The sequence below is a fragment of the Kogia breviceps genome, chromosome 10 (genome assembly GCF_026419965.1).
Source record: "Kogia breviceps isolate mKogBre1 chromosome 10, mKogBre1 haplotype 1, whole genome shotgun sequence".
Taxonomy (NCBI): domain Eukaryota; kingdom Metazoa; phylum Chordata; class Mammalia; order Artiodactyla; family Physeteridae; genus Kogia; species Kogia breviceps.
Window position 1 is genome coordinate 68,545,972 of NC_081319.1, and position 23,573 is coordinate 68,569,544.

A 23,573-nucleotide genomic window follows, 5' to 3' on the forward strand; every position below is an offset into this window, starting at 1 on the left:
GATGCCACCAGAGTCCCAGAGAGGCCAGGGGCCCTCAGTGAATGAACGTTGTTTATCTGATTGTGATACACTCTTTATTCTTGCTTCTCCAGCCCCCTCTCCATCCCCAGGTCCACTCCTTGAGTCCGTAAGGCCTGGCATCACAAGTTTCCAGGTGTCTCCTTTCCAACCTCTCCTGCCTCCTCTTCAAACATGGCTGATTCCACATGACTGCCCTGCTCAAGAGCACTTCACATGTATGCAGCCAAACTCCTTGGCCTGGCTTTTGGGGCTTTCCCTAAATTGGCCTCATCATGCTTTATTTTTCAGCCCATAATGCCTGTCATCTGTCCTCAGCCAGAGGGGCACAGCTCACTTCATGTTGCTCTCCCCCTGGCTATGCCCTGCCTGTTCTCTGCCTGCAAGTCCTACCAGCATGCATCTTCAAAACGCCGCTAGAGCCCTTCCTGACTCCACCATGCCCAACTTCTGCTTCCACGCAAGAGAGCACCCTTTGTTGTACTCCCTTGTTGTCCTGGATGTGGCTCACCTCTGTCTCCTCACACCCCTCTGGGGTCCTAGTGAAACACTGGGTGTGTGCCGGGGGCTCCCTGGCACTGACTCTCACTACCTGCCTGGGCTTCACTTCATTCCTTACTTGAATTCCCTGAACAGCAAATCTTCCATGCAGCCACCTCTGACCTCTGGGGCAACTCTCAAGAGTCCAGCAGAGGGTGGTGGTAAAATCAAAAGAAGACTGATGAGAAGGACTCGAGGAAAACTTTTAGTAAGAAACCAGACACTAGGGCTTCCCTGGTGGCGCAGTGGTTGAGAGTCCGCCTGCTGATTCAGGGGACGCGGGTTCGTGCCCCGGTCCGGGAACATCCCACATGCCGCGGAGCAACCAAGCCCGTGAGCCACAACTACTGAGCCTGCGCGTCTGGAGCCTGTGCTCCGCAACAAGAGAGGCCACAATAGTGAGAGGCCCGCGCACCGCGATGAAGACTGGCCCCCGCTTGCCACAACTAGAGAAAGCCCTCACACAGAAATGAAGACCCAACACAGCCAAAAATAAATAAATTAATAAATTAAAAAAAAAAGAAACCAGACACTAAGCAGGGGTGTGTGTGAAATACTGGTTTTTATTGGTTGGCACAATATTACAACCTACAGTTCCAATGCCCTTCCCTCCCACACAGTTCAAGTGGAAAGAAACTGATTAACACATAGAAAGGAATAGCACACTCACAGGTTTAAGCATTTGTTTTTACAAAAAGGAGTCGGATATAGGGGTGGTGGGATTTTAGGGATAGTACCAGAGCTCCAGCTAGACTATGAGGGAGGGCTTTGCTGTCCTCTGTTGCCGGCACACGAGGGGATGCTTTAGTAAGGGGATGGTTACACACGGCTGGCTAGCTATTAAAGGGGGGAAAGGGGGACTTGCATATGCTGTGCACCTGTCTCAGACCCAAACCTGGACTTTCTTTTCAGCCCTCCTCCACAACCCGCCTGCCCCCACGGGAAAGAGAGGTATGAAGGAAGCCTAAGAACAGCCTCCTAGAGAAAGGGATGCAAGAAAACTCAGTTTCCTTCCACCTCCTTTGGACCCATTCTGCTCCCCTCAGCTCCTAAGAGCACTGAGAGACTGGGGAAGAAGCCAGGCCTGGGCAGGCGGCTCCAAGTGGGCAGGGAGGAAAACTCGCTTTTCCATACAATACCAAGAAAGGTTGTTTTGCAAACGAAAAAATGGAAAACAAGACCATGCACCTCTGGGTCAGGAGATCCTACATCCTGGAGCACATTTGGATAGGGGTAAGGGCGATGTTATTCCAAACCCCAGTTGTGAAAGGTCCCAAGAGGCTAAGGGACCATAACCAACCCTTCCTCCCACACAAGCACCTTTCCTTGGATTCCCTGGGGTTTTGTTGAGCCCATCTGGGGTGATTCTGCTACCCTCTCCAAGGATGAGTACTCAGCCCATTGGCCACTCCACTTTCTACCCTTTCTACAAATATACAGCACACTGCCTAAACAGGTGATCCATTCTCACTCTGCAGAATGGTCACCAAGGAACCAGGTGACCTAGGGGTGGAAAGACTGAGTTGTTTGCTTTTCTGGGTGGTCCTGATGGAAGGGGACAGCAGCGGAGTTCTGGTGGAATCAGAATAGTCTGGTTTGAGTCTGTGTGATCCCCAGGGGACTGGTCCCTGGGTCCATGGGCCCCTGGCTCTCTGTTTTCAGTTCTGGAGACTTGGTCATTTAGGCCTCATCTAAAACATGAGGGGAAAGGGACAAAGACTTCGTCATTCAGAAAATGTTAAACTCAATACACCTTGGCTGCTTTACCTCCATCCAAAGGGTTCCCTGGAAACACCTGTTTAACTTGGCCAAAGGGAGACTGCACCTGAGCGATACACTTGCGAAGACAGGGTTCGGAAGCACCTCTAGTTCATCTGTTTCAGAACTGGAATGGTCCCAGGGAGTTCAACCCTTCTGGTGCTGATGGTAGATGAGTGGAGTGGAGGTGAGCAGAGTTAGGAAACCCCTCAAATACACCTTATGCTGTTTGGAGATCACACCCTGTAGCTCAGCAAATAGAGCTGGGGCCTCACTGCTTTTTCCTTAGAGCCCATTCCCTACCAAGGTGATTGGGTAGGATGGGAAGAAGGTCCTTGAAATAAAGACTGGCCTCTTTATACAAATCAAGTATAAAGGTGCTACTAATGGGCTTCCACGTCCTCCCTCTAAAACACCTGGGTAGGCCAGAGATACCTGCTTTACTTTTACAACATCCTCAAATGCTCCTACTTCCTTAAACACGTGGTATACACTGGTAGTTATCTTTAAGATAGATGCACTAACTGACATTTTATTAACTTTAACCACCAACTTTTTCTTCAATTATAAATCAGTTTGAATGTTTTCAGACCATGAGACAATAAAAACAGACCTGACATTTATAAAACTGCACCCCACACTGTGTCTCTTTTATAATAGACGGGACCAACTGTTTTCCTAACTACAAAATGCAACACTATGCAACTGCTGGGCCCTGGACTCCCTCGTGAATCTGTGCCCTGAGCAGCACATCTACGTCCATGAACGGGTGAGTGAAAGGGTGAGGTTCTCAGAGGCGAAACAAAACACCTGAAGCAAAGTGGGTTTTGGAGGAGAGAATCCCTTTGGATTCTGAGCAAAAAATGCTCTCAGTCACGCGGGAGGAGGCAAAAGGGCAGGTTTGGGTCTGCGCACCGTGGCTTAGGTGCCTGCCGCTCCCTCCGGATCCTTCGTGTCCTCGGGAGGAGCACAAGCCGCCTGCTGGCTGAGCGAAGGCCCTCGAAGTCCTCCCCTCCCCCCAGTGCTCTGGAAGCTCTCCAAGACCTAACTTCAACCTGCCCCTGTGGAGGCCTTACGTGGAGCAGGCCTATCTGTTCTGGTTGTGGGTGTCTCCATAATCAGCCTCTATTCTTCCCTGGCATAAGGCATATCTATTATGTTAAGACCAGGCCTTAACACTGAAATGCTGGGACATTTCATTCCAATGGGACAGTAATGAGGTGGAAGAGGCTACATGGATCTATTGCTTTAGGTTAACATTTTCAATTCAGCACAAAAGTGTTCAGAAAGCCAGGCTCATATCAGTATTACTTCCTGTAGGGACTTACAGTCAACCTCACTGGAGAAATGACTTCCTGAAGGTGAACCACTCCACCCCGCTGTACAGACAAGGAGTCCAGTCTCAAGGCCTAGCATCAGGAATGGGTATCTTGCTTTCTTCCTGAGAAGTTCCAAAGATTTAAGATTTTGATCTTAATGCCTGATTGGGGCCTCAAGCCCAGAAGAGTGATTTTACTGTATTGTTGAAATGTTCCCTGAAAGGCACACCCCATGTATAACGTCCACAGATGGTGAGCAATTTAGTAGGTAATTGTTCCAGAACCAGAATTTATGTTCCCCAACTCAAATATTAATAGAATCTTCACATCTGGCCTGGCTGCAGTGGGGGTGGAAGGACAGGTAGCACATCAAAATGGTGATGAACCTGGAAAATGACACGGCTGCTGCTTTTGTATCTTTTAAAGCCTATCTCCAGGGGGTTAAATGCCTTTTAATGCCTTTTTTTGCTGTTCTAGTGGCCCCTGTTTGGGGTTAAGAACTGGGAATGTAAACGGAAAGAAACCTATTTAATTAAACAACCATATTGCTGGAAGAACAGAAGCAATGACTAGCCACCTTCTAGATATTAATCTTGCTTTTTCAGCCAAAAGCACTTCCTTCTTCCGCAGCGGCCCTCCTGCTGTGCTCGATTCTGAGTTAAGGAGGCTTTCCTTTGTGCTCCCCTTGCCAGGTGGACAGACTCATTTTGTAGGACAAGCTCAGGCTCACAGATCATCACTATCAACAAAGATTTAGGGGAGAGACATGCCCTTTTCACTTCAAAAGCTTCATGCAGCAGACACACAAAATCAAATCACGTGACTGCCAGCCTCAGCTCAAGGAGTCTGTTAGAATCAACACCAAATGGGATTCTTTATTTCTTTTTATTTATTAACTTTTAAGGGGATTAGGAGGACAAACTATTGGATTACTCTGAAGGTGAGAGATATCATTTTTTAAATGTCCTGATTAGGCTTTACCCATCCCTGAAAGGTTATGAAGCTAATGCCAAAAACATTGTCAAAGTGTGAAGCTGCCTTTTCACAGACAGGAGTGGAAGGCTCCTGGCTTCCAAAGGAGAGTCTGCCTAAAAGCAGGTTCCCAGGGCCTGTGATGACCTCAAGTCAACCTGATGTAGTATATTCTATAGATTGCAGTATTTAGCAATTCACAATTTACTTGAAAATCTCAAATGTCTTACTGCTTTAGGTGACATGTCAGGTGACATGGAATACACAGCTCTTCTGGATGGTGTGGTCTCTGTTGCAAGCTCACCCCAGAGTGCAGAGGCTGACTCTGGGGTGCTTTCCCACCTACCCCAAGTGAAAGGGGGGGTGCCCTGATGGAGCAAGGCTGACGCCATTAAGGTCGACAGCTGCAGAGCCTTGGGGAACTAGATTCCATCCCAGCAGTGCTCAGAAGAAATGACTGCCACCCCAACTGGGCAGTATAAACCGCACAGCCTCGGGTCTGACTTCTTTTAGAGTCTTCAAGAATAAGAACTCAAAGAGCCATCTGCATTATTTAATCACCATTAAACAATCTCCTCTCCCTAGAAATGCTTGAGTTGACTATCCTGCATGTCTCCTATTTTTCGTAAAGATGTGGATGTGAAATGCAGGTGGGACCAGGATGGAGCTATATTATCAACTCTCATTTCTCTTTAAGCAAAAATTCATCCCACTGTGGAGATTTCTCCAGGTATTTCTTCTAATGCTAAATCCACTCTCAACTAGGATGGGCTTAGAGAACACTTAAGAAATATTAAAAATCATACAGTTGTGGCAAAAATCACATTGTGGTTATTAAATCCTTTTTGTAAATGAAAAAAAATATGGCTCAGGCTAAGCTGTTTAAAAAAAAAGATCAGGTGGGGAGATCAACGAAGGTATTAACACAGCACTAGATGGAAATGACAAATATGTTAAGTACAAGGTGTGAAACGCACATCTATGTCCGTCTGAAGATGGATTACTCCCCTCTGTTGAAGAGGTTTAGAAGAAGCCCCCAATGAGCACTGTATGGGGAGAAGAGAAAGGGGAAGGAGAAGGAGGAAGCATGGTTCTATGGGGAACTTCCTCCTAGAATTCTAAAAACAAAAGGTGACTTTTTTTTTCTTCTAAGCAAGTCTAAGAGACTTTACATGGGCTGACTCCTAACACTGGAACAGAAAATATTTCTCTGCCATGAAGGAACTTGACTATGTAGCAACAGTGTACAAAAAACTGCAAACACTCTCAGAGGGCAGTGACCCACTCTGCTCCCCAGAGGCTGCGGGAAGCAAGGCCTCCAGTGCCTCACTTTCCACAGCACTGGCAACGCAATGCAAAGGGCGGAAATCCTGCGGCGAAGCCACCTTCTAGGCCTTGCTCAGCCTTAGCGGGGTGATACTCCCACACTCTCTGATCCCTCCAGATGGCCTCAGCTCAGACTCAGCAGTGAGGGAAGCCTCTCCTCGCAGGGCAGATGGGGCAGCAGACACTTGTAAAAATAAAACAGTCAATTCAGTAACTTTTCCATCCTGTTATGTTTACCATGAGAAAAATCAAGACTCCTCTTTCATGGGCTGCACTGTTCTGAGAGGCAACCAGAAAACCTAACGTGGCTGACTCCTGGTACTCCTCCTTCTCTCTTACACACACACACACACACACACACACACACACACACACACTCACTCACTCACTCACTCACTCACTCACTCACTCACACACAGTCCTGGTCCAAAAAAATGGCATGATCTCACTGTTGTTTCCCCAAGGGCTGCAATTTATAAACCAAAAACAAATTTTAATTTTAAAAAAGCCATTGCTATCTTTCTCCATCCTGAGTATGGTGGACTCTGACGGGCACTCTGGTAATAACCAGAATCTAAGATGTGCCCGTTCACTGTGAGAAAGAGACTTTATATCTGCCCTGAACACAGGAACCTGTTTCTGCCAAGCCTGAATAAGGCGAGTACTTGCAGAATTAATGGCAAATCAGTGTTGTCGAAATATTCTGCAAGTAGGGTAAACTTTGAGCTTTCCTCTGTTTTTCCTTGCTTTCTTTGGGAGAGTTAGAAAGGTTACTGCAACCATGCGTCTAAGTAACGTATCACAAAAGGGCTGTGACTACACGTCAGGAGATAGCCATGGTGTTTATGGTGCCAGGGAGGGAAAAACACCAACCCCTGCTCACCAGAATCCCAGTGCAACAGATAACTGCACCAGTTTCAACAATTCTGGTGTTGGACAAAGCCTCCTTTTGTCAGTTAAGGAAGCAACAGCACAACCTCGCCAGTTAACTGCATTAATGGGATCCATTCATGTCAATGACAAATACTTCTTGGAACAGTTCACTTTCCTGACCCAAAGACGCCAACAACAATCCAAACAGGACTTCGTAGGGTAGTGTATTATTATACCAGCCCAGTGAAAACATCTTCAGATCACTAAAAACTGCAAAAATTACTATTAACAATGAAGTTCCTATTTCAAGAGTACTAATCGTTTTCCTGCAAAGCTCTTTCAATCTATATCATAAAGGTAGATTTCGAAGATTGTGTTTTGGGGACTCCATTTAGTACTGAGCTGAACTTATTTTATTGTCCCCTTTATTTATTTGCACAGAACCTCAGAATGCTCTAAATCAGGTAATAAGCAGCAGTGTGTTCGTTTTTAAGTAGGACACATGAACAGTGAGTTGGCATTTAGACTTAAATCCCATGGTGCTTTCTATCCACTGGGACCCTTACTTAGGGACAGGATTCCTTTCCCAGAGGTAGAGCGGTATCCTAAGGAAACTGCCGGCACTGCTTTTTGGCTCCGCGTTTTAAGACTGGGAGAGAAGATGCAAACCGAGAAGAGATAGCAAAAATTTAAGTTCATCAACTGATGTCCCCTAAAACACTGAACATTAAATGACACAGGCCTACCAGATATTACATTTCTTTTAGTGGGAGGGAAGAGCAAAAGCTTTTCAAAGTTTGAGTATTTATTAGAATTTTTAAATAAAGAGAACTACGATTTTAATTTCACATCTTGGCTATGTTTTGACAAAGGAGATGCCACTAAGAGTATAGCAACAAACTCCTGTCCCAAGCCAGGGATTGATCAATGCCCCCCACCCGCAGCCCCCATCTCAACACTCTTTTCTGTGTACTTCTCAACTAAACAACACAATTGGCAAATGAAGCCAGCATCAAACCTGTATCAAAAACCAACAAGACAGTTTGCAGGGAGCCAATGCATTATGTTGCTGTTCTAATAAACGATTAAGCATTCTCCCATACCACTTCTCAGCGGACGATGGTCCTTTCACATCCCAGTGGGAGACATATGTAATATTTCTGAGCATGCTCCATGGTGCAATTACAAGTGCTGTAATATTACAAAGACAAGCAAACATCTGAATTTTCCTCCTGTGTACTTTTCAGGAACGTAACATGGTTACCCAGAATGGGGACAGGACTGTACAGCTGCACTTGCCAAGTACAGTTGGATGCTTCAGAGCACAAGGACAATATCCAGTTCAGCACGGTGTAAGGCATGGATGCACAGGGAGAGAGGCCTTTGTCGGCGATAAGTAGCATTATGGAAAAAACTCCAAACCAGCAGGATAGAAACAGTGCTCGACGCTCCAGTTTTTTAGATAGTAATCCCAAGAATCCAGTTCAATTCCCTATTGTCAACATGTAGGGAGGAATTCAATTTCTAGCATTGTTTCTCCAGGTCTGAGCTGAGGCCATTTGCTCCTGGCTTGGTAATAAAAAAGAAAATAGGTTTCTTCCTGTTTCTTTCTTGGCATGGAAACACAGTTTCGAGAAGAGAAGGCCATGAGTCCTGGGAGCACTATGAAGGTAGCTAAACTCTCCCCATACCTTACATAACTACAGTTGATGACTGGGGCAAAGAGAGAGGACAGGGAACTTTACCTAGCCACTAGCATCAGAAACAAAAAAGTAAATTAATTGTGAGGCTTTCCACTTCAGAAACACCCTGAATTTAAAAAACAAAACTTTGAAAAATTAAACAGTTAAATCCCTCTTCTAAAAGTCATTTATTTACATATTATATGCCCAGTATATAATGTGTAGATAAATGTATCCTGCAGTGAAAGTGACCAACCTACTGGACTTAATAGCACATTACAGGACAAATTCTTGAAAGATTTCATCTCATATTGGTATCTGTTAATTAAAAAAAAAAAATTAAAAAAAGAAAAATCTGGCCTGGGCTGGGATGAAACAAACAGGAACACTTCAGAATCCAAGTCAGAGGGAAGGCTGTTTGCCTCTTTAGAGAATTGTAGGGGTGTGAAAAGGGAGAGACAGATCATGCACAAAAGTACTGACAAATTACACACCCACCCCCCACCCCCTCAATAAAAAGAGAAGAAAAAGCCCCATCACTTAACACCAAACAGCAACATTATCAATAAACCCTTTCTCTGCTGCCCATCATGCCTTATTTGAAAGAGGAGGCCTGTGAGGAGAGGTGAAAGAGCAAGGGTGAGAGGGAAGACCTGCACTTCAGTCTAGTTTCCAATTTCCATTTCTCTTACAGGAAATCTTCAGTCATCTGATGCCTGGCATCGAGCTCTGAGCAGAAACTGAGTAAGTGGTGGCCACAAGAGGGGTGCCATTGTTGGCTGAGTAGCCTTGCCTCAACGTTTCAAAATACGATGCTTGCACCGGTTTGTGATACTGCAGCACTTTTATGGCATCTTCTATTTTAAACCACTCCCGCTTCCTTCCTGTCGAGGCAGAGAGAAAAAGAAATGAGTATAAAAGGAAAGCAGCAGGTTTCTGACCCTAAAACTTTTGAGAAAATGTAGAAAAAAAACATGGAAGCAATGGTTATCAATGTTTTTCTTTTCTTTTTTAAATTGAAGTATAACTGACCTACAACACTATGTTAGTTCCAGGCGTACAACATAGTGATTTTCTATTTCTACACATTACAAAATGACCACGATGGTTATCAACATTTAAAAAACATGTAAATCTATTTTTCCTTATTTTCTTTTCTTACAAGGGTGATGCAAGCACACTTTATATGCTTCAAATATTACACAAATGCCTAATGCAGAAAACAGGTAAGAAATCTGAAAACTGAAGAGCCGCAAGTAATTGTGTGAAACCTGCCCTCTAAAGAGAACCACTGCTAGTGGTTTCCTCTTGAGCTCCTGGGCCTCTGGGCCTTCCTCGGCTTGTACATAAGTGCCTGAAGCCCACCAGCAACCCCATCTCCTGCAAAAACAGACATGAGCATCAGCTTCCAGAATTACCAGGATGGCTGACTTGTAATCAGTTATTTATTTTAAAATTTTTGTATAAGAGTGATATATCTACAAAAAAGAAAATATTTTCTCAAAAAGAGGAAAATATAATTTCAACACAATCATTATTAACTTTTCAGTGTATTAAAAATTTTTTTTCAAATGCATGTTTTAAAATCCTCCGTTCTTTTTTCTCTTACAAAAATAACAAAAGATCATTGGTTAAAATTGGGAAAACAGAAGAAAGCATAAATAAGATAATTACCTGTAATCTTATAAACCAGAAGTAACTACTCTTAATACCTTAGTGCATTTGCTTTTCTTTCATCTTATTTGAAAAAGACACAGTTATTTGAGCAACTATAATTGGGATCATGCTTTAAGGTGCTCGGAATCCTCAGAGGCCCTGATAGAGTGCTGTTGTTAGGAACATGGACACTGAAGCTAATATGCTGTGCTCCAATCACATCAATGGCTCTAATGAGCTGCACAGCTTTGGGCAAGTTACTGAACCTCTCTATGCCCCACTTTCCTCATCTACAAAATAGAGATAATAAACAGTGCCTATCTCACAAGTCTGTTGTGAGAGCTAATATGTAAAGCATTTGAACAATACCTGGGACAGTACATGCTGTAAGAGTTTGCTTTACTATTACTGTTGTTGTTGTTATTGCTTCTTTTCCACTTCACATTGTTTCTTAAGCATCCTTCTCTGTTATAAAAGTATGACATTTAATGGCTGCATTACATCATAATATCTAGCATGGATGTAATGTCATTCACTTAACCATTTCCCTATCATTGGACATCAACAGTCTGCAATTTTAGTTATTATAAATAATGCTACACTTTAAAAAAAATCTGAACACTATAGGGCTTGTGATACTGTCAAACAGCTTTCCAGAAGGATGTACCGATCCCCAATCCTGCTTTTGTGTGTTGGAATGTCAGTCTTACCACACTCATGACAGCACTGTTAACTTTTGTTTGTCATTGCCAATTCTTTAGGTGAAAACCAGTACCTCATCTTGTTTTCACTTCAAATTCATATTTTAATGTAGTTCTAATTAGTGTATATACAATTCTATACCGTTTTCAGTCACCAACACGATCTCATAAGCACTTTCCCATGGTGTAGAGCTTTCATAAGTATGCGTTTAACAGCTGCCTAACGTTCCATCAGATGAATGGACCTTAGATCACTTAATATTTGCTGACCTGTACATTTTAAGACCCAATTTTTCATCTGAAAAAGGCTCATCTGAAGGAAGGCTCATAGGCTTATTCCCATATTTCAGATTGTTTCATTAGGGTCAATTCTCAGCAGCGGGAGTACAGGTGAAAGGCTTGTTTGGATATTAATAGAGCAATGGTACCTTAAAAATTAGTATCACAAGTGTGTGACTCCCACCCAACAGAATACTCTGAGAACAGGGCCAGCCACACCACTCACCTCTGTCTCTTTTTCAGACCCCAGCACCGGCTGTCAAGGAGTCTATTTTTAATACCCCCCACCACTGAATTTATTTATACTTAAGTTTATTGCATTCTTACCAAACACAAAGCAATTAAAAGCTGAAGGGCTATGAAATGCCCAGATCAACAGTGTGAGAGGCATGATGGCAAAGCATATACTAACAATAAAGGGAGAGGCTTTGGTAAATGAATTGTATCTGTTTGCCAATTTACAACAGAAGATAAATTAATATTACACTTTTCTAGAATATACTTTCCTTCAGAGCTAAAAGATTAAACCATGAGCCAACCATTAAAATCACCTCAATTTTTAGGTCAAAAGACATATATACAGACTTCCCTGGTGGCGCAGTGGTTACGAATCCGCCTGCCAATGCGGGGGACATGGATGAGTTCAATCCCTGGTCTGGGAAGATCCCACATGCCGCAGAGTAACTAAGCCCATGCACCACAACTACTGAGTCTGCACGCCTATAGCCTGTGCTCCGCAACAAGAGAAGCCACAGCAATGAGAAGCCTGCGCACTGCAACAAAGAGTAGCCTCCACTTGCCTCAACTAGAGAAAGCCCATGTGCAGCAACAAAGACCCAACACAGCCAAAACAAAAAAAAAGGACATATACATGCAATAGTGATCTGAGATCAAAGAAAATGGCTACTTAGGAGAAAGTCATGTGCATCTGAAGGGTAACATGAATATAACTGGAAACTACTCCCATCACTCTATACCTACTATACAGCTCTGGAGGGAGGGGCTCACACAAAAAAACCAACAGTTTTCTCTAACAGTATGAATAAGCACTGCAAGGAACAGCCACGGTACTGCTCCTGCCTGAGGCCAGCAGCGGGCCTAGCATTGTGGAGGCCTTGATCAACACCTGCTTGGGAGGAACCAATTTGGTTTTAGAATCAACAGGTCTTATTTTTATGGGCCGCATTTCTAAATGTTGACTATGTACCCAACTCTGGCTTCCTCTTAAACATTTTAAAACAGTACCTTTCACAAGTTCAAAAATGGACATCCTTCTGTTTATTTCTTTTCTTTATCAGGCTCTCATTTGTGGTTCTGGGTAATGACCTATGGCACGGCCAGGGCCGGTTGTGGGGAGCTCTTTGGAGGCCATCTGGGGATAACTTACCAATGTTAACTGAGTCTTCCCAGTCTTCCAGCACTTCTGTGACAATGAGCACATAGACATATGTTCTGTGCTTCCTCTCCTGGTTCTGAAGGGCAAAGAGGGACAGAGAAAGAGTTTTTCCTTAGAGAGCTGAGATTATGTAAATGTCCAGAGAGCTTAGACCCAAGGATTCCTTTCACTTTTTATCGTCATACAATCAGATATGGAATAGCACCAGCTGGCCTATTTAAAACATACCACACTTGAATCTGAGGGTGAGCTCTTTGCCTGGGCTTCCAAAGCCAAGGTTTTACCCTCTTTTTTCCTTCTCTTTGCCCGAAGTGCAACTTCTCAAGAATACTGAGAAAAGGATTTGGGACCTCTTGAGAAATAGGCACCAAGTAAATTTCACTAGCTAGAACACCAGAAAGAGAAGAGACTGTGGCGGGTAGGGGTCCCATCAATGTGAGCAAGCTGATTATCTCACACATCTCCCCTCCTCCTACTAACCCTGCTCATCTTTATTCCCTGATTCCCTACTTTCTCCAAATCTCTACTCCAGCCTATGTCCTTGTTTGTCTCTTGTGCTATAGCTACTTATCTTCTACTTCTCCTCTGTCTCCTCTACACTTATCTACCCCTCCTCACATCTTGGGAGGAGAGGAAGAGAGGTAGACATGGGAAAAACAATTCTAACAAATAATTCTCGTTGTTCGGAGGAGATTATGGGATTTTATTTTATTTTATTTTTTATTTTTTATTTTTTTAAAATTAATTTTATTTATTTATTTGGCTGTGTTGGGTCTTGGTTTCTGTGCGAGGGCTTTCTCTAGCTGGTGGTGAGCGGGGGCCACTCTTCATCGCGGTGCGCAGGCCTCTCACTGTTGCGGTCTCTCTGGTTGCAGAGCACAGACTCCAGACGCGCAGGCTCAGTAGTTGTGGCTCACAGGCCCAGTTGCTCTGCGGCATGTGGGATCTTCCCAGACCAGGGCTCGAACCCGTGTCCCCTGCATTGGCAGGCAGATTCTCAACCACTGCGCCACCAGGGAAGCCCGAGATTATGGGATTTTAAAAAGAATGCACATTATTCTCTGCTGGTGCTGCACTGTTTTGAAAACTTGGTGAAACAAAGATGGCATCTTTCCTAGATTAAGACTGCAATGGACAATGTTTATGTCCTCCCCCGTCCGCCAATTCATATGTTTAAATCCTAACCACCAAGGTAATAGTATTAGGAGGTAGGGGACAGTGGAAGGTGATAGGGTTATGACAGAAGACCCTCATGAATAGAATTAGTGCTCTTATAAAAGAGACCCCAGAGACATCCCCTCTTCTGCCATGTGAGAACACAGAGAGAAACTGCTGTCTATGAATCAGGAAGTGGGTCCTCACCAGACACTGAATCTGCTGGCATCTTGATCTTGGACTTTCTAGCTTCTAGAACTATGAGAAATTAATTTCTATTGTTTATAAGCCACCCAATTTCTGCGGAAGCCTGAACGGCCCATGGTAAAGATATATGTGGTTATTAATATGATACCAATTGCACCAAAGATTTTAACAGACTTACCTCAAAAATTCCGACTAATCTTCCCAATGTCCCTTTTACTCCAGCCTGAAAAATAAAAAAGAAAGATTCAAACATTAACATTGCTTACATTGCTGGTCTCATTCTGAATCTTTCTCTTTTTTAAAAAAATAAATTTATTTATTATTTTTGGCTGCATTGGTTCTTCATTGCTGCGTGTGGGCTTTCTCTAGTTGCAGTGAGCGGAGGCTACTCTTCCTTGCGGTGCATGGGTTTCTCATTGCGGTGGCTTCTCTTGTTGAGGAGCATGGGCTCTAGGCTCACGGGCTTCAGTAGTTGTGGCACGCGGGCTCAGTAGTTGTGGCTCGCGGGCTCTACAGTGCAGGCTCAGTAGTTGTGGCGCACAGGCTTAGTTGCTCCGTGGCATGTGAGATTTTCCCAGACCAGGGCTCGAACCCATGTCCCCTGCACTGGCAGGCGGATTCTTAATCACTGCGCCACCAGGGAAACCCTCATTCTGAATCTTCTTCACCAATTTGTAAAACAGAAGTAAAAAACCGAGAGGACACAGCTCAGGTGGACTCCAGGTCTGTGGGGGTCATACCAGTGTGTCGTCTGTATCACAGACTGATAACAGCGGGGTATGCTCTAGGGAGAGAAATTCCTCTCATCTCTTCCCTGTCTCTCTCACCACTGCAAAACTGAACAAACAGAGGAAGATAATCAAGGCCATAGCCATACAAAAGATATTTTGAGGTATGAATTACTTCCTTCATTTACCCATTGATTCAAGCAACATACCCTGAATGCCTAATCTGAGCCAGACAATGGTGTAGATGCCAGAAGTATAGTGATGAATAGGCTAGAAAACAAAGTCCATGAGATCAGGACCCTTATCTGACTCGTTCTTGGCTGTCTGTATCCAGTATGACCAGAAAAGAGCTCAGCACCTGGCAGGAGCTTTATAAAGAATAAGTCAACAAAAACATAGACCTGGTGGGACTTCCCTGGTGGTCCAGTGGTTAGGAGTCCTCCTTCCAATGCAGGGGATGCAGGTTCGATCCCTGGTCAGGGAACTAAGATCCCACATGCTGAGGGGCAACTGAGCCCGTGTGCCTCAACTGGAGAGCCCACGTGCTCTAGAGTCTGCACATTTCAACTAGAGAGAAGCCCATGCGCCACAACGAAGATCCTGTGTGCCACAACTAAGACCCAACGCAGACAAAAATTAAAAAAAAAAAAAAGATCTGGTAATTCTGCTAAATGATAGGTTTTATGACAGGAATGCACAGAGCATGTGATGGACGGAGAATTAGGCGAGAGGGGCAGCTTTACACAGTGATTAGGGCTTTGTAGTATATACTCTGTTTATCCCATCAGCCCTTTGGTATTTTTTTTTAGATCTGTGTCTTTCTGAGGCATTATAGGTGACTTTTTCACTCTATTCCAACTTATTTTCTTTTCAGCCATATCCTGGCTAGAGTTATCCATTTCCGGTCCACTTTTTATTTGATTTTTTCATCTTTACTTGTTCTTTACATATCTACCTGCTTCCATTACATACAGCTGTTTCCATGATTTTAAAAAAATTATTTATTCATTAATTCATTAATTTATTTCTGTGTTGGGTCTTTGTTGCTGTGCGCGGGCTTTCTCTAGTTGCAGCGAGCGGGCTTCTCATTGTGGTGGCTTCTCTTGTTGCAGAGCACGGGCTCTAGGTGTGTGGGCTTCAGTAGTTGTGGCACGTGGGCTCAGTAGTTGTGGCTTGCGGGCTCTAGAGCACAGCCTCAGTAGTTGTGGCACACAGGCTTAGCTGCTCCGTGGCATATGGGATCTTCCCGGACCAGGGCTTGAACCTGTGTCCCCTGCATTGGCAGGTGTATTCTTAACCACTGCACCACCAGGGAAGCCCTTCCATGATTTTTGCTGTTGTTGTTCTTTTAAAATAGAAGATATTCCTTTATTTATGTTTTGAACATTCTGAAAATATTTAAGTTCTTTGTCAGGTCATGCTGTAAAATTCATTTTACCTGAAGTAAATTCACATTCCAACTGGTGAAGGGCTTACTTGTGACGCCGCTTTCACCAGGCTCTCTAGAACCAGGTCTTAAGGTGAAAATTTAGGGTTCCTGCTTCAAGGTAATATAGGGAATACTGTAGATAGAGCCCCATCCTTTACTATGCACTGCATCTGCATCCTCTCTCCACCTAGGCCCATATCTTTTTTTTTTATACAGCAGGTTCTTATTAGTTATCTATTTTATACATATTAGTGTATATATGTCAATCCCAATCTCCCAATTCATCCCACCATCACCACCCCACCCTGCTTTCCCCCCTTGGTGTCCATACATTTGTTCTCTGCATCTGCATCTCTATTTCTGCCTTGCAAACCTGTTCATCTGTACCATTTTTCTAGATTCCACACATATGCATTAATATATGATATTTGTTTTTCTCTCTCTTACTTCACTCTGTATGACAGTCTCTATGTCCATCCACGTCTCTGCAAATGACCCAATTTCATTCCTTTTTATGGCTGAGTACTATTCCATTGTATATATATACCACATCTTCTTTATCCATTTGTCTGTTGATGGGCATTTAGGTTGCTTCCATGTCCTGGCTATTGTAAACAGTGGTGCAATGAACACTGGGGTGCATGTGTCTTTTTGAATTATGGTTTTCTCGGGGTATATCACCAGTAGTGGGATTGCTGGGTCATATGGTAATTCCATTTTTAGTTTCTTAAGGAACCTCCATACTGTTCTCCATAGTGCCGGTATCAATTTATATTCCCACCAACAGTGCAAGAGGGTTCCCTTTTCTCCACACCCTCTCCAGCATTTGTGGTTTGCAGATTTTCTGATGACGCCCATTCTAACCGGTGTGAGGTGATTACCTCATTGTAGTTTTGATTTGCATTTCTCTAATAATTAGGGATGTTGAGCAGCTTTTCATGTGCCTCTTGTTGGCCCATATCTTTCTAAAAGTCTCAGTTCCTGGCGTCCTTTCCATTGGGTACTTGGCTTCCCCCTTACTCCAAGGGCTCCAACCACCAGCCATGCAAGGCCACGCAGGCTGCAACTTTCCTCTGCCGTTCTGCAATTCTGCTCTGTTACTGATCTATGGAGGTATCCACTTTGCTTTTGAGTCAGGCTATGTCTTTTTAGCTTCTGCCTTTTATATCTGTCTCTGCTAGGAGTAGAGGGGATGAGAGGTGAGGGAAAGATTTCCCTGGAAATGCCTGGGGGATGTAGTAACTTGATTTTTATTACAACTGCCATGTTATTTTGTACAATACATTAAAAATTAAGGCAAATATACTTTCTAAAGACAGTAGGTGCTCAATAAGTTTGTACAGAATGAACAAAAATTTAAAATAAGTACTCCAAAAGTTCTTTAGAGATATTCAATAATAGAAACAACAGAAGCCAATTTAAAGGCCTAGATTCCTAGATGAGCTATATTTTGAAATTAATTTTTGCTAATTATCTGTCAAGGAATTACCTTCCTTTCTCTTGCCAACATGCCTATTTCTTTTCCTATTCTTTTCCCATCCATTCTTTTCCCCATGTGGCTTTTGGTCTACTTCAATGGAAGTGTGTACCTTTTCTTATTTAAATTGCTTTTCTACGTTTTTAGAAATAATTGCACTCCACAGCCAGCTAAGACTAGCTAGACTGTACTTCATGAATTAACCAGTGAAGCTGCCTGAACAAGTGGGACGAGCTGGCAGGCTGTCCTCATCTGGAAAGCCAATGCTGTACTCTGATCCTAGGCAGCCCAAACATGCTCAGATCAGCTCCTGAGATGTGTCACCTGTGCTCTTGCCACAGGCCTCCACTGACAGGGCCTGGGAGTAGAGCTGTCAGGCTTCGGGAGAGGGAGGCTCGTGGTCGGTTGGAGGAGGGGAGGCAGCACAAGGAAAGATTCATAGAGGTTCACAGAAGACATCATTCACATTTCTCTTCTGCAAAGTGGAGAAAGTTCTCTTCAGCAGTTACTGTTCAATTAGTTACTTTTCTTAAAAGAAAACAAAAATGCAGAAAAGGAAATAATCTCCAAATTTTAAAGGCAGAAATCAACTTAATATTATGATAATACAATTTATTTATAACTTAATTATAGTAATTTCTGCATTCAACACCAACATGTATCTATGATTTACTCTGTGTCAGAGGCAGTTGGGAAAAGTATAAAAACATTTTTCTTAATGAAATAGATGCATTTTTATAGTCTAGAGTAAATCAAATAATGTTGTCATCTGTACACTGAAATACATTGGCATTTATTTTCACTTCTAATTAATCTAATTAATCACTTCTAATCAACACTAGTTTTGTTTCTTAAATGTTTCTTTCAAGTTTTATTCTTGGAAGATCTACTTGGGAGAATTCTATCTAAGGTGATTCTACCAATGATTATCTATGGTAAAAAGCAAAGAAATATTCCTATATTTACCAGTTTTTAAAACTGGGCGTTAGCAGTTTTCTTAGGAGGAGGCTCCTCTTTTGTAAGAAAACGGATTTCAGTTCTTTAAAGCCATAGTGCCCGATAAGAAGAAGATTCCTCATAGGCAAAGTTTCTCCAAGACAGAGTTCACTGTAACCATTTTACTTTTTCACAATCTTCCACAGTCTGACTTTCATATCCTAGCTCTCTTCTCAAATGCTGCCACAAGCAGTTGGAGAGAGATATTTTTATCTCTCATATGATTCTTGCACGCAGGTTGGGGCAGGTGTCAGGGTCACATCTGACAGATATTTGGCTCAGACATTTGGGGATAAGATTTGATTCAGGGTATATGTAAGTTTGGTCTTGTCAGGTTACTGGTATAGACCCGTTTTTCTCAAAATCATATGAAAGCAGTTACAATTTTTGTCTGTATTCTCAAAAGCCCCTAATCCAGAGAAGTCTTTATTTAAAAGCCCATCTTAGCTAGTAGTAAGAATTCCAAATAAAATATCTACTGCCCTTCATTATTCAACCATATGCAGGTGAGTGCTTTCTTGAACTTCAAAGTATACAATATCAATTCTAATACTTGCGGTCTAGTTGACAAAAATTACCTGAGTAACTGGCTACTTTTTAAAAAGGAAAAAACAACAACAAAAACAACAACAACAACAAAAAATAAAAATAAAAAGGAAAAAACAAAAATGTCTTTTTTCCTTTTGGGGTGTTTTACTGAGATTGGAAGTATTGGGTTGGCCATAAAGTTCTTTCGGTTTTTAAGTAAAAATAAAAGACACATTTTTCATTCTCACCAAGAACTTTATTGAATAATGTACTCACCATGTTGTTCCACTACCTTCTGCCATTTTTCAGGCAACTTCATAATTCCATCTTCCCAAAACTATTTTTTTAACATCTTTATTGGGGTTTCCCAAAACTTTTAATCCTTTTGAGCAAAGAACTGTTCTACGTGCCTTTTACAGTCTTCCAGGGAATTGAATTGTTTTCCATTAAGAAAATTATGTAAAGACCGAAATAAACAGAAATCTGAAAGTGCAATGTCTGGTGAATAATGGTGGATGAATCAGAAATTCCCAGCCAAGCTGTAACAGTTTTTGCCTGGTCGTCAAAGAAACATGCAGTCCTGCGTTATCCTGATGGAAGATTATGCGCTTTCTGTTGACTAATTCTGGATGCTTTTCATCGAGTGCCGCTTTCAGTTGGTCTAACTGGGAGCAGTACTTGTTGGAATTAATCGTTTGGTTTTCTGGAAGGAGCTTATAATAGGACTCCCTTCCAATCCCACCATATACACATCACCTTCTTTGGATAAAGACTGGCCTTTGCTGTGGTTGGTGGTGGTTCATTTCGCTTGCCCCAAGATCTCTTCCATTCCACATTATTGTACAGTATCCACTTTTCAACACCCATCACAATTTGTTTTAAAAATGGAATGTTTTCGTTACGTTTAGGTAGAGAATCATGTGGAAATACGGTCAAGGTTTTTTTCAGTTAACTTATGTAGAACCCAAACATCAAAGCAATTAACATAACCAAACTGGTGCAAATGATTTTCAATGCTTGATTTGGACATTTTGAGTATGTCGACTATCTCCCCCGTGGTATAACGTTGATTGTTTTCAGTTAATGTCTCGATTTGATCGCTATCAACTTCGAGTGGTCTACTACCCAACTGTGGAGCATCATCCAGCGAGAAATCTCCAGCATGAAACTTCGCAAACCACTTTTGACACGTTCAATCAGTCACAGCACCTTCTCCATACACTGCACAAATCTTTTTTCGTGTTTCAGTTGTGTTTTTACCTTTCTTGAAATAATAATGCATAATATGCCAGAAATGTTGCTTTTTTCCTTCCATCTTCAATATTAAAATGGCTACACAAAAACTCACCAATTTTGATGTTTTTTTAAAAATGCACGCTGATATGACAGCTGTCACAATACAATCTAACAAATTTTTTAAAAAAACGATTTATTTATTAATTTTTGGCTGTGTCGGGTCTTAGTTGCGACACATGGGATCTTTACTGAGGCATGCAGGATCTTCATTGTGGTGCACGGGCTTCTCTCTAGTTGTGGTGTGTGGGTTTTCTCTTCTCTAGTTGTGGCATACAGGCTCCAGGGCGTGTGTGGGCTCTCTAGTTATGGCACACGGGTTCCAGAGCGTGTAGGCTCTGTAGTTTGTGGCACGTGAGCTTAGTTGCCCCACGACATGTGGGATCTTAATTCCCTGACCAGGGATTAAACCTGCATCCCCTGCATTGCAAGGCAGATTCTTTACCACTGGACCACCAGGGAAATCCCAACAAAATTGTTCTGAATGAAGTTAAAGAAAATTAAGCGCTACTACAGCTATCTTACAGAAAAAAACCGAACGAACTTTTTGGCCAACCCTATATTTATCTGTAAAGGGCTGGACTGACCAGGGACACTACAGTACCCCCTCTTTCCCTCTAGCAGTCTCCTGGGGTGTGTAGTTGAGGCCTAGGCAGAGGCACTGATGTGATGGGCCTTTGAACCTGACCCTAAAATGATCTCCTACCACAAAGATCCCCGACTTTGTTGCTTAGCTTGGATGGGCATAAAGTGGACCATCACCTTTTGAAACCAATTTTTTCACTCTCACGTGGATATGGTGGCAGACACAGATGGCTATCTAGCCCACAAGAATTCTCCCTTCCTCCCTGCTACCAGTAAGACCCAGATTCTGTTCAGGTGAGAGCTATGGCACACTTGGAACCGCATAGGGAGTTCTGCTGCCCTCTGCAGTGACAGGTTTAGGGGTGCTGTGTATGACCCAATTCTGGGTCAGTGGTTCCTGAGAGGATGTTTCTTGGAGGCTTCTAAAAAAGATTTCCCATCATGATAAAAAGAGCTGTACAAAAAGAAACCCTATACCTCCTTGCTTGTCAGGTGGGGACCTGAAACTTGGAACTGCAACAGTCATCTTGTGACCATAAGGGTAAGGCCTAGAAAATCAATAAGAAGTGAACCAAAGTCCTGACAGCTGAGCTGCTGAAGCAACAGGGTAATGGTCAACCCCTGGACCTCTTATGTGAGAAAAATAATTAGTGATGTTAAAGCCATTTTTAGTCAGGTATGCTGGCACCTGTATCTGAAAGCTTCCTGCTACTTCCCTTGATTTAAAAGGCAGCTCTCTGAGGAAGACTGCATATCCCCAAAGAAAAATTCTGTACATTCAGGGAGCAGTAGTATAAAATCTTCCTCTATTAAAGCAATAAGCCCAAGCCCAAAAGGAGCTCAGGGAAACAACTCTAATGCAAGTGTCTATATGAGGAAACCTATGAACAAAAATACATGGTCTTCAATACACATAACTTTATGGTATCTACCAAACTTGTCAATTATAGAAGGAAAGAATCACAGTGAAGACAGATGGAAGTAAATGAGAAGACAGTTTAAGTCCACTAAAATCCCATCCCAAGGCTTTTTGTTTCGCTTTTTTTTTTTTTTTTTTGCGGTACGCGTGCCTCTCACTGCTGTGGCCTCTCCCATCGCGGAGCACAGGCTCCGGACGCGCAGGCTCAGTGGCCATGGCTCATGGGCCCAGCCGCTCCGCGGCATGTGGGATCCTCCCGCACCGGGGCACGAACCCGTGTCCCCTGCATCGGCAGGCGGACTCTCAACCACTGCGCCACCAGGGAAGGCCTCTTTACTTTTTTGATATTTGAAATATTTCATTTAAAAAGCAAAACAGGGCTTCCCTGTTTTGCTTTTTCCCTATAATGGTATATAGTATTTCCTGCATGTTTCTCTACTTGATTAAAAAAAAGGATTATAAAGTCTGCAACTTATTCCTCTTCAATATCATGTTTCTGACTTTTAGCTATATTGATACATGTGGTTTTAGTTAATTCATTCTAACTCTTGATCAATAATTTTAAGAATTTATCACAATTTATTAATCTGTTCACTTGTTGGTAGACATTTAGTCATGCTATTATAAAAAACATCGCCAAAAAAAGAACTTCTCTTACAGATATCCTTGTTACTTACCATGTGTGGGAGTTTCTCCAAGATCTATAACTAAATGTCAAATTTCTGAATCACAGGGTAAAAGTACCTCCAATTTTCCCACTTATTATCACGTTGCTCTCTGCAGTAGATCAGCTGCAGAAATGGCTGCAATTCTCTATCTCTCCCTGTATCCATGTCCTTTCTTTTTCCGGCCGTGCCACACAGCTTGTGGGATCTTAGTTTAGTTTCACTGCCCTCAGCAGTGAAAGTGCGCAGTCCTAACCACTGGTCCACCAGGGAACTTCCTGTACCCATATCCTTTGAAGTGTAATTTTGCAGTTCTTCCTATCAAGAGATAGAATCTATTTACCCACCCCTGGCCTTGTGACTTGCTTTGGCCAACAAAATGCAGAAGGATGGTGTACCAGTTCCAAGCCTTGGCCTCAAGAGGCCTTAGTTTCCACTTTTTCTCTTGGAACTCTGCCACTGCCATGTGAGCTAGTCTCCTAAAGGATGAAAGACCAGTCTCAGCTGAGGATATCACAAAGCAGCCTACAGCTAGCTAACCTCCAAAGTGAGATAGCCTAGCCAAGATCAGCACAGCAGCCAACTCAACACAGAGCTGGCTATAGATAACTGAGTAGTCCAGCTGACACAAGAAGCTGACCCATGGGCTTGTGAGCAATAATCAATACTTGCATTTGTTAAAAAAAATTAATTTTAAAAATTTATTTATTTTTGGCTGCATTGGGTCTTCATTGCTGTGCGTGGGCTTTCTCTAGTTGTGGAGAGCAGGGGCTACTCTTCGTTGCGGTGCAAGAGCTTCTCACTGCGGTGGTTTCTCTTGTGGCAGAGCACGGGCTGTAGAGCACAGGCTCAGTAGTTGTGGCACACAGGCTCAGTAGTTGTGGCTTGTGGGCTCTAGAGCACAGTCTCAGTAGTTGTGGTGCATGGGCTTAGTTGCTCGGTGGCATGTGGGATCTTCCTGGACCAGGGCTCAAACGCATGTCCCCTGAATTGGTAGGTGGATTCTTAACCACTGCGCCACCAGGGAAGCCAATACTTACTTTTTAAGCCAATGAATTTTGGGATAGTTTG

At 42.9% G+C, this 23,573-nt stretch overlaps 1 protein-coding gene across 1 annotated transcript in view; it reads right to left on the reverse strand.

The window, feature by feature from the left end:
• Positions 1–1,101: 1,101 nt before the first annotated feature.
• NUDT3 (nudix hydrolase 3) overlaps positions 1,102–23,573 on the reverse strand; it is a 113,285-nt gene continuing 90,813 nt past the window's right edge. The window contains exons 3-5 of the mRNA XM_059076460.2: positions 14,061–14,105; positions 12,512–12,596; positions 1,102–9,372 (exon numbers count right to left, since the gene is read on the reverse strand). Coding sequence (XP_058932443.1) covers positions 9,194–9,372; positions 12,512–12,596; positions 14,061–14,105 — 309 coding nt within the window. The 3' untranslated portion in view covers positions 1,102–9,193. The remainder of the gene's footprint in view (positions 9,373–12,511; positions 12,597–14,060; positions 14,106–23,573) is intronic.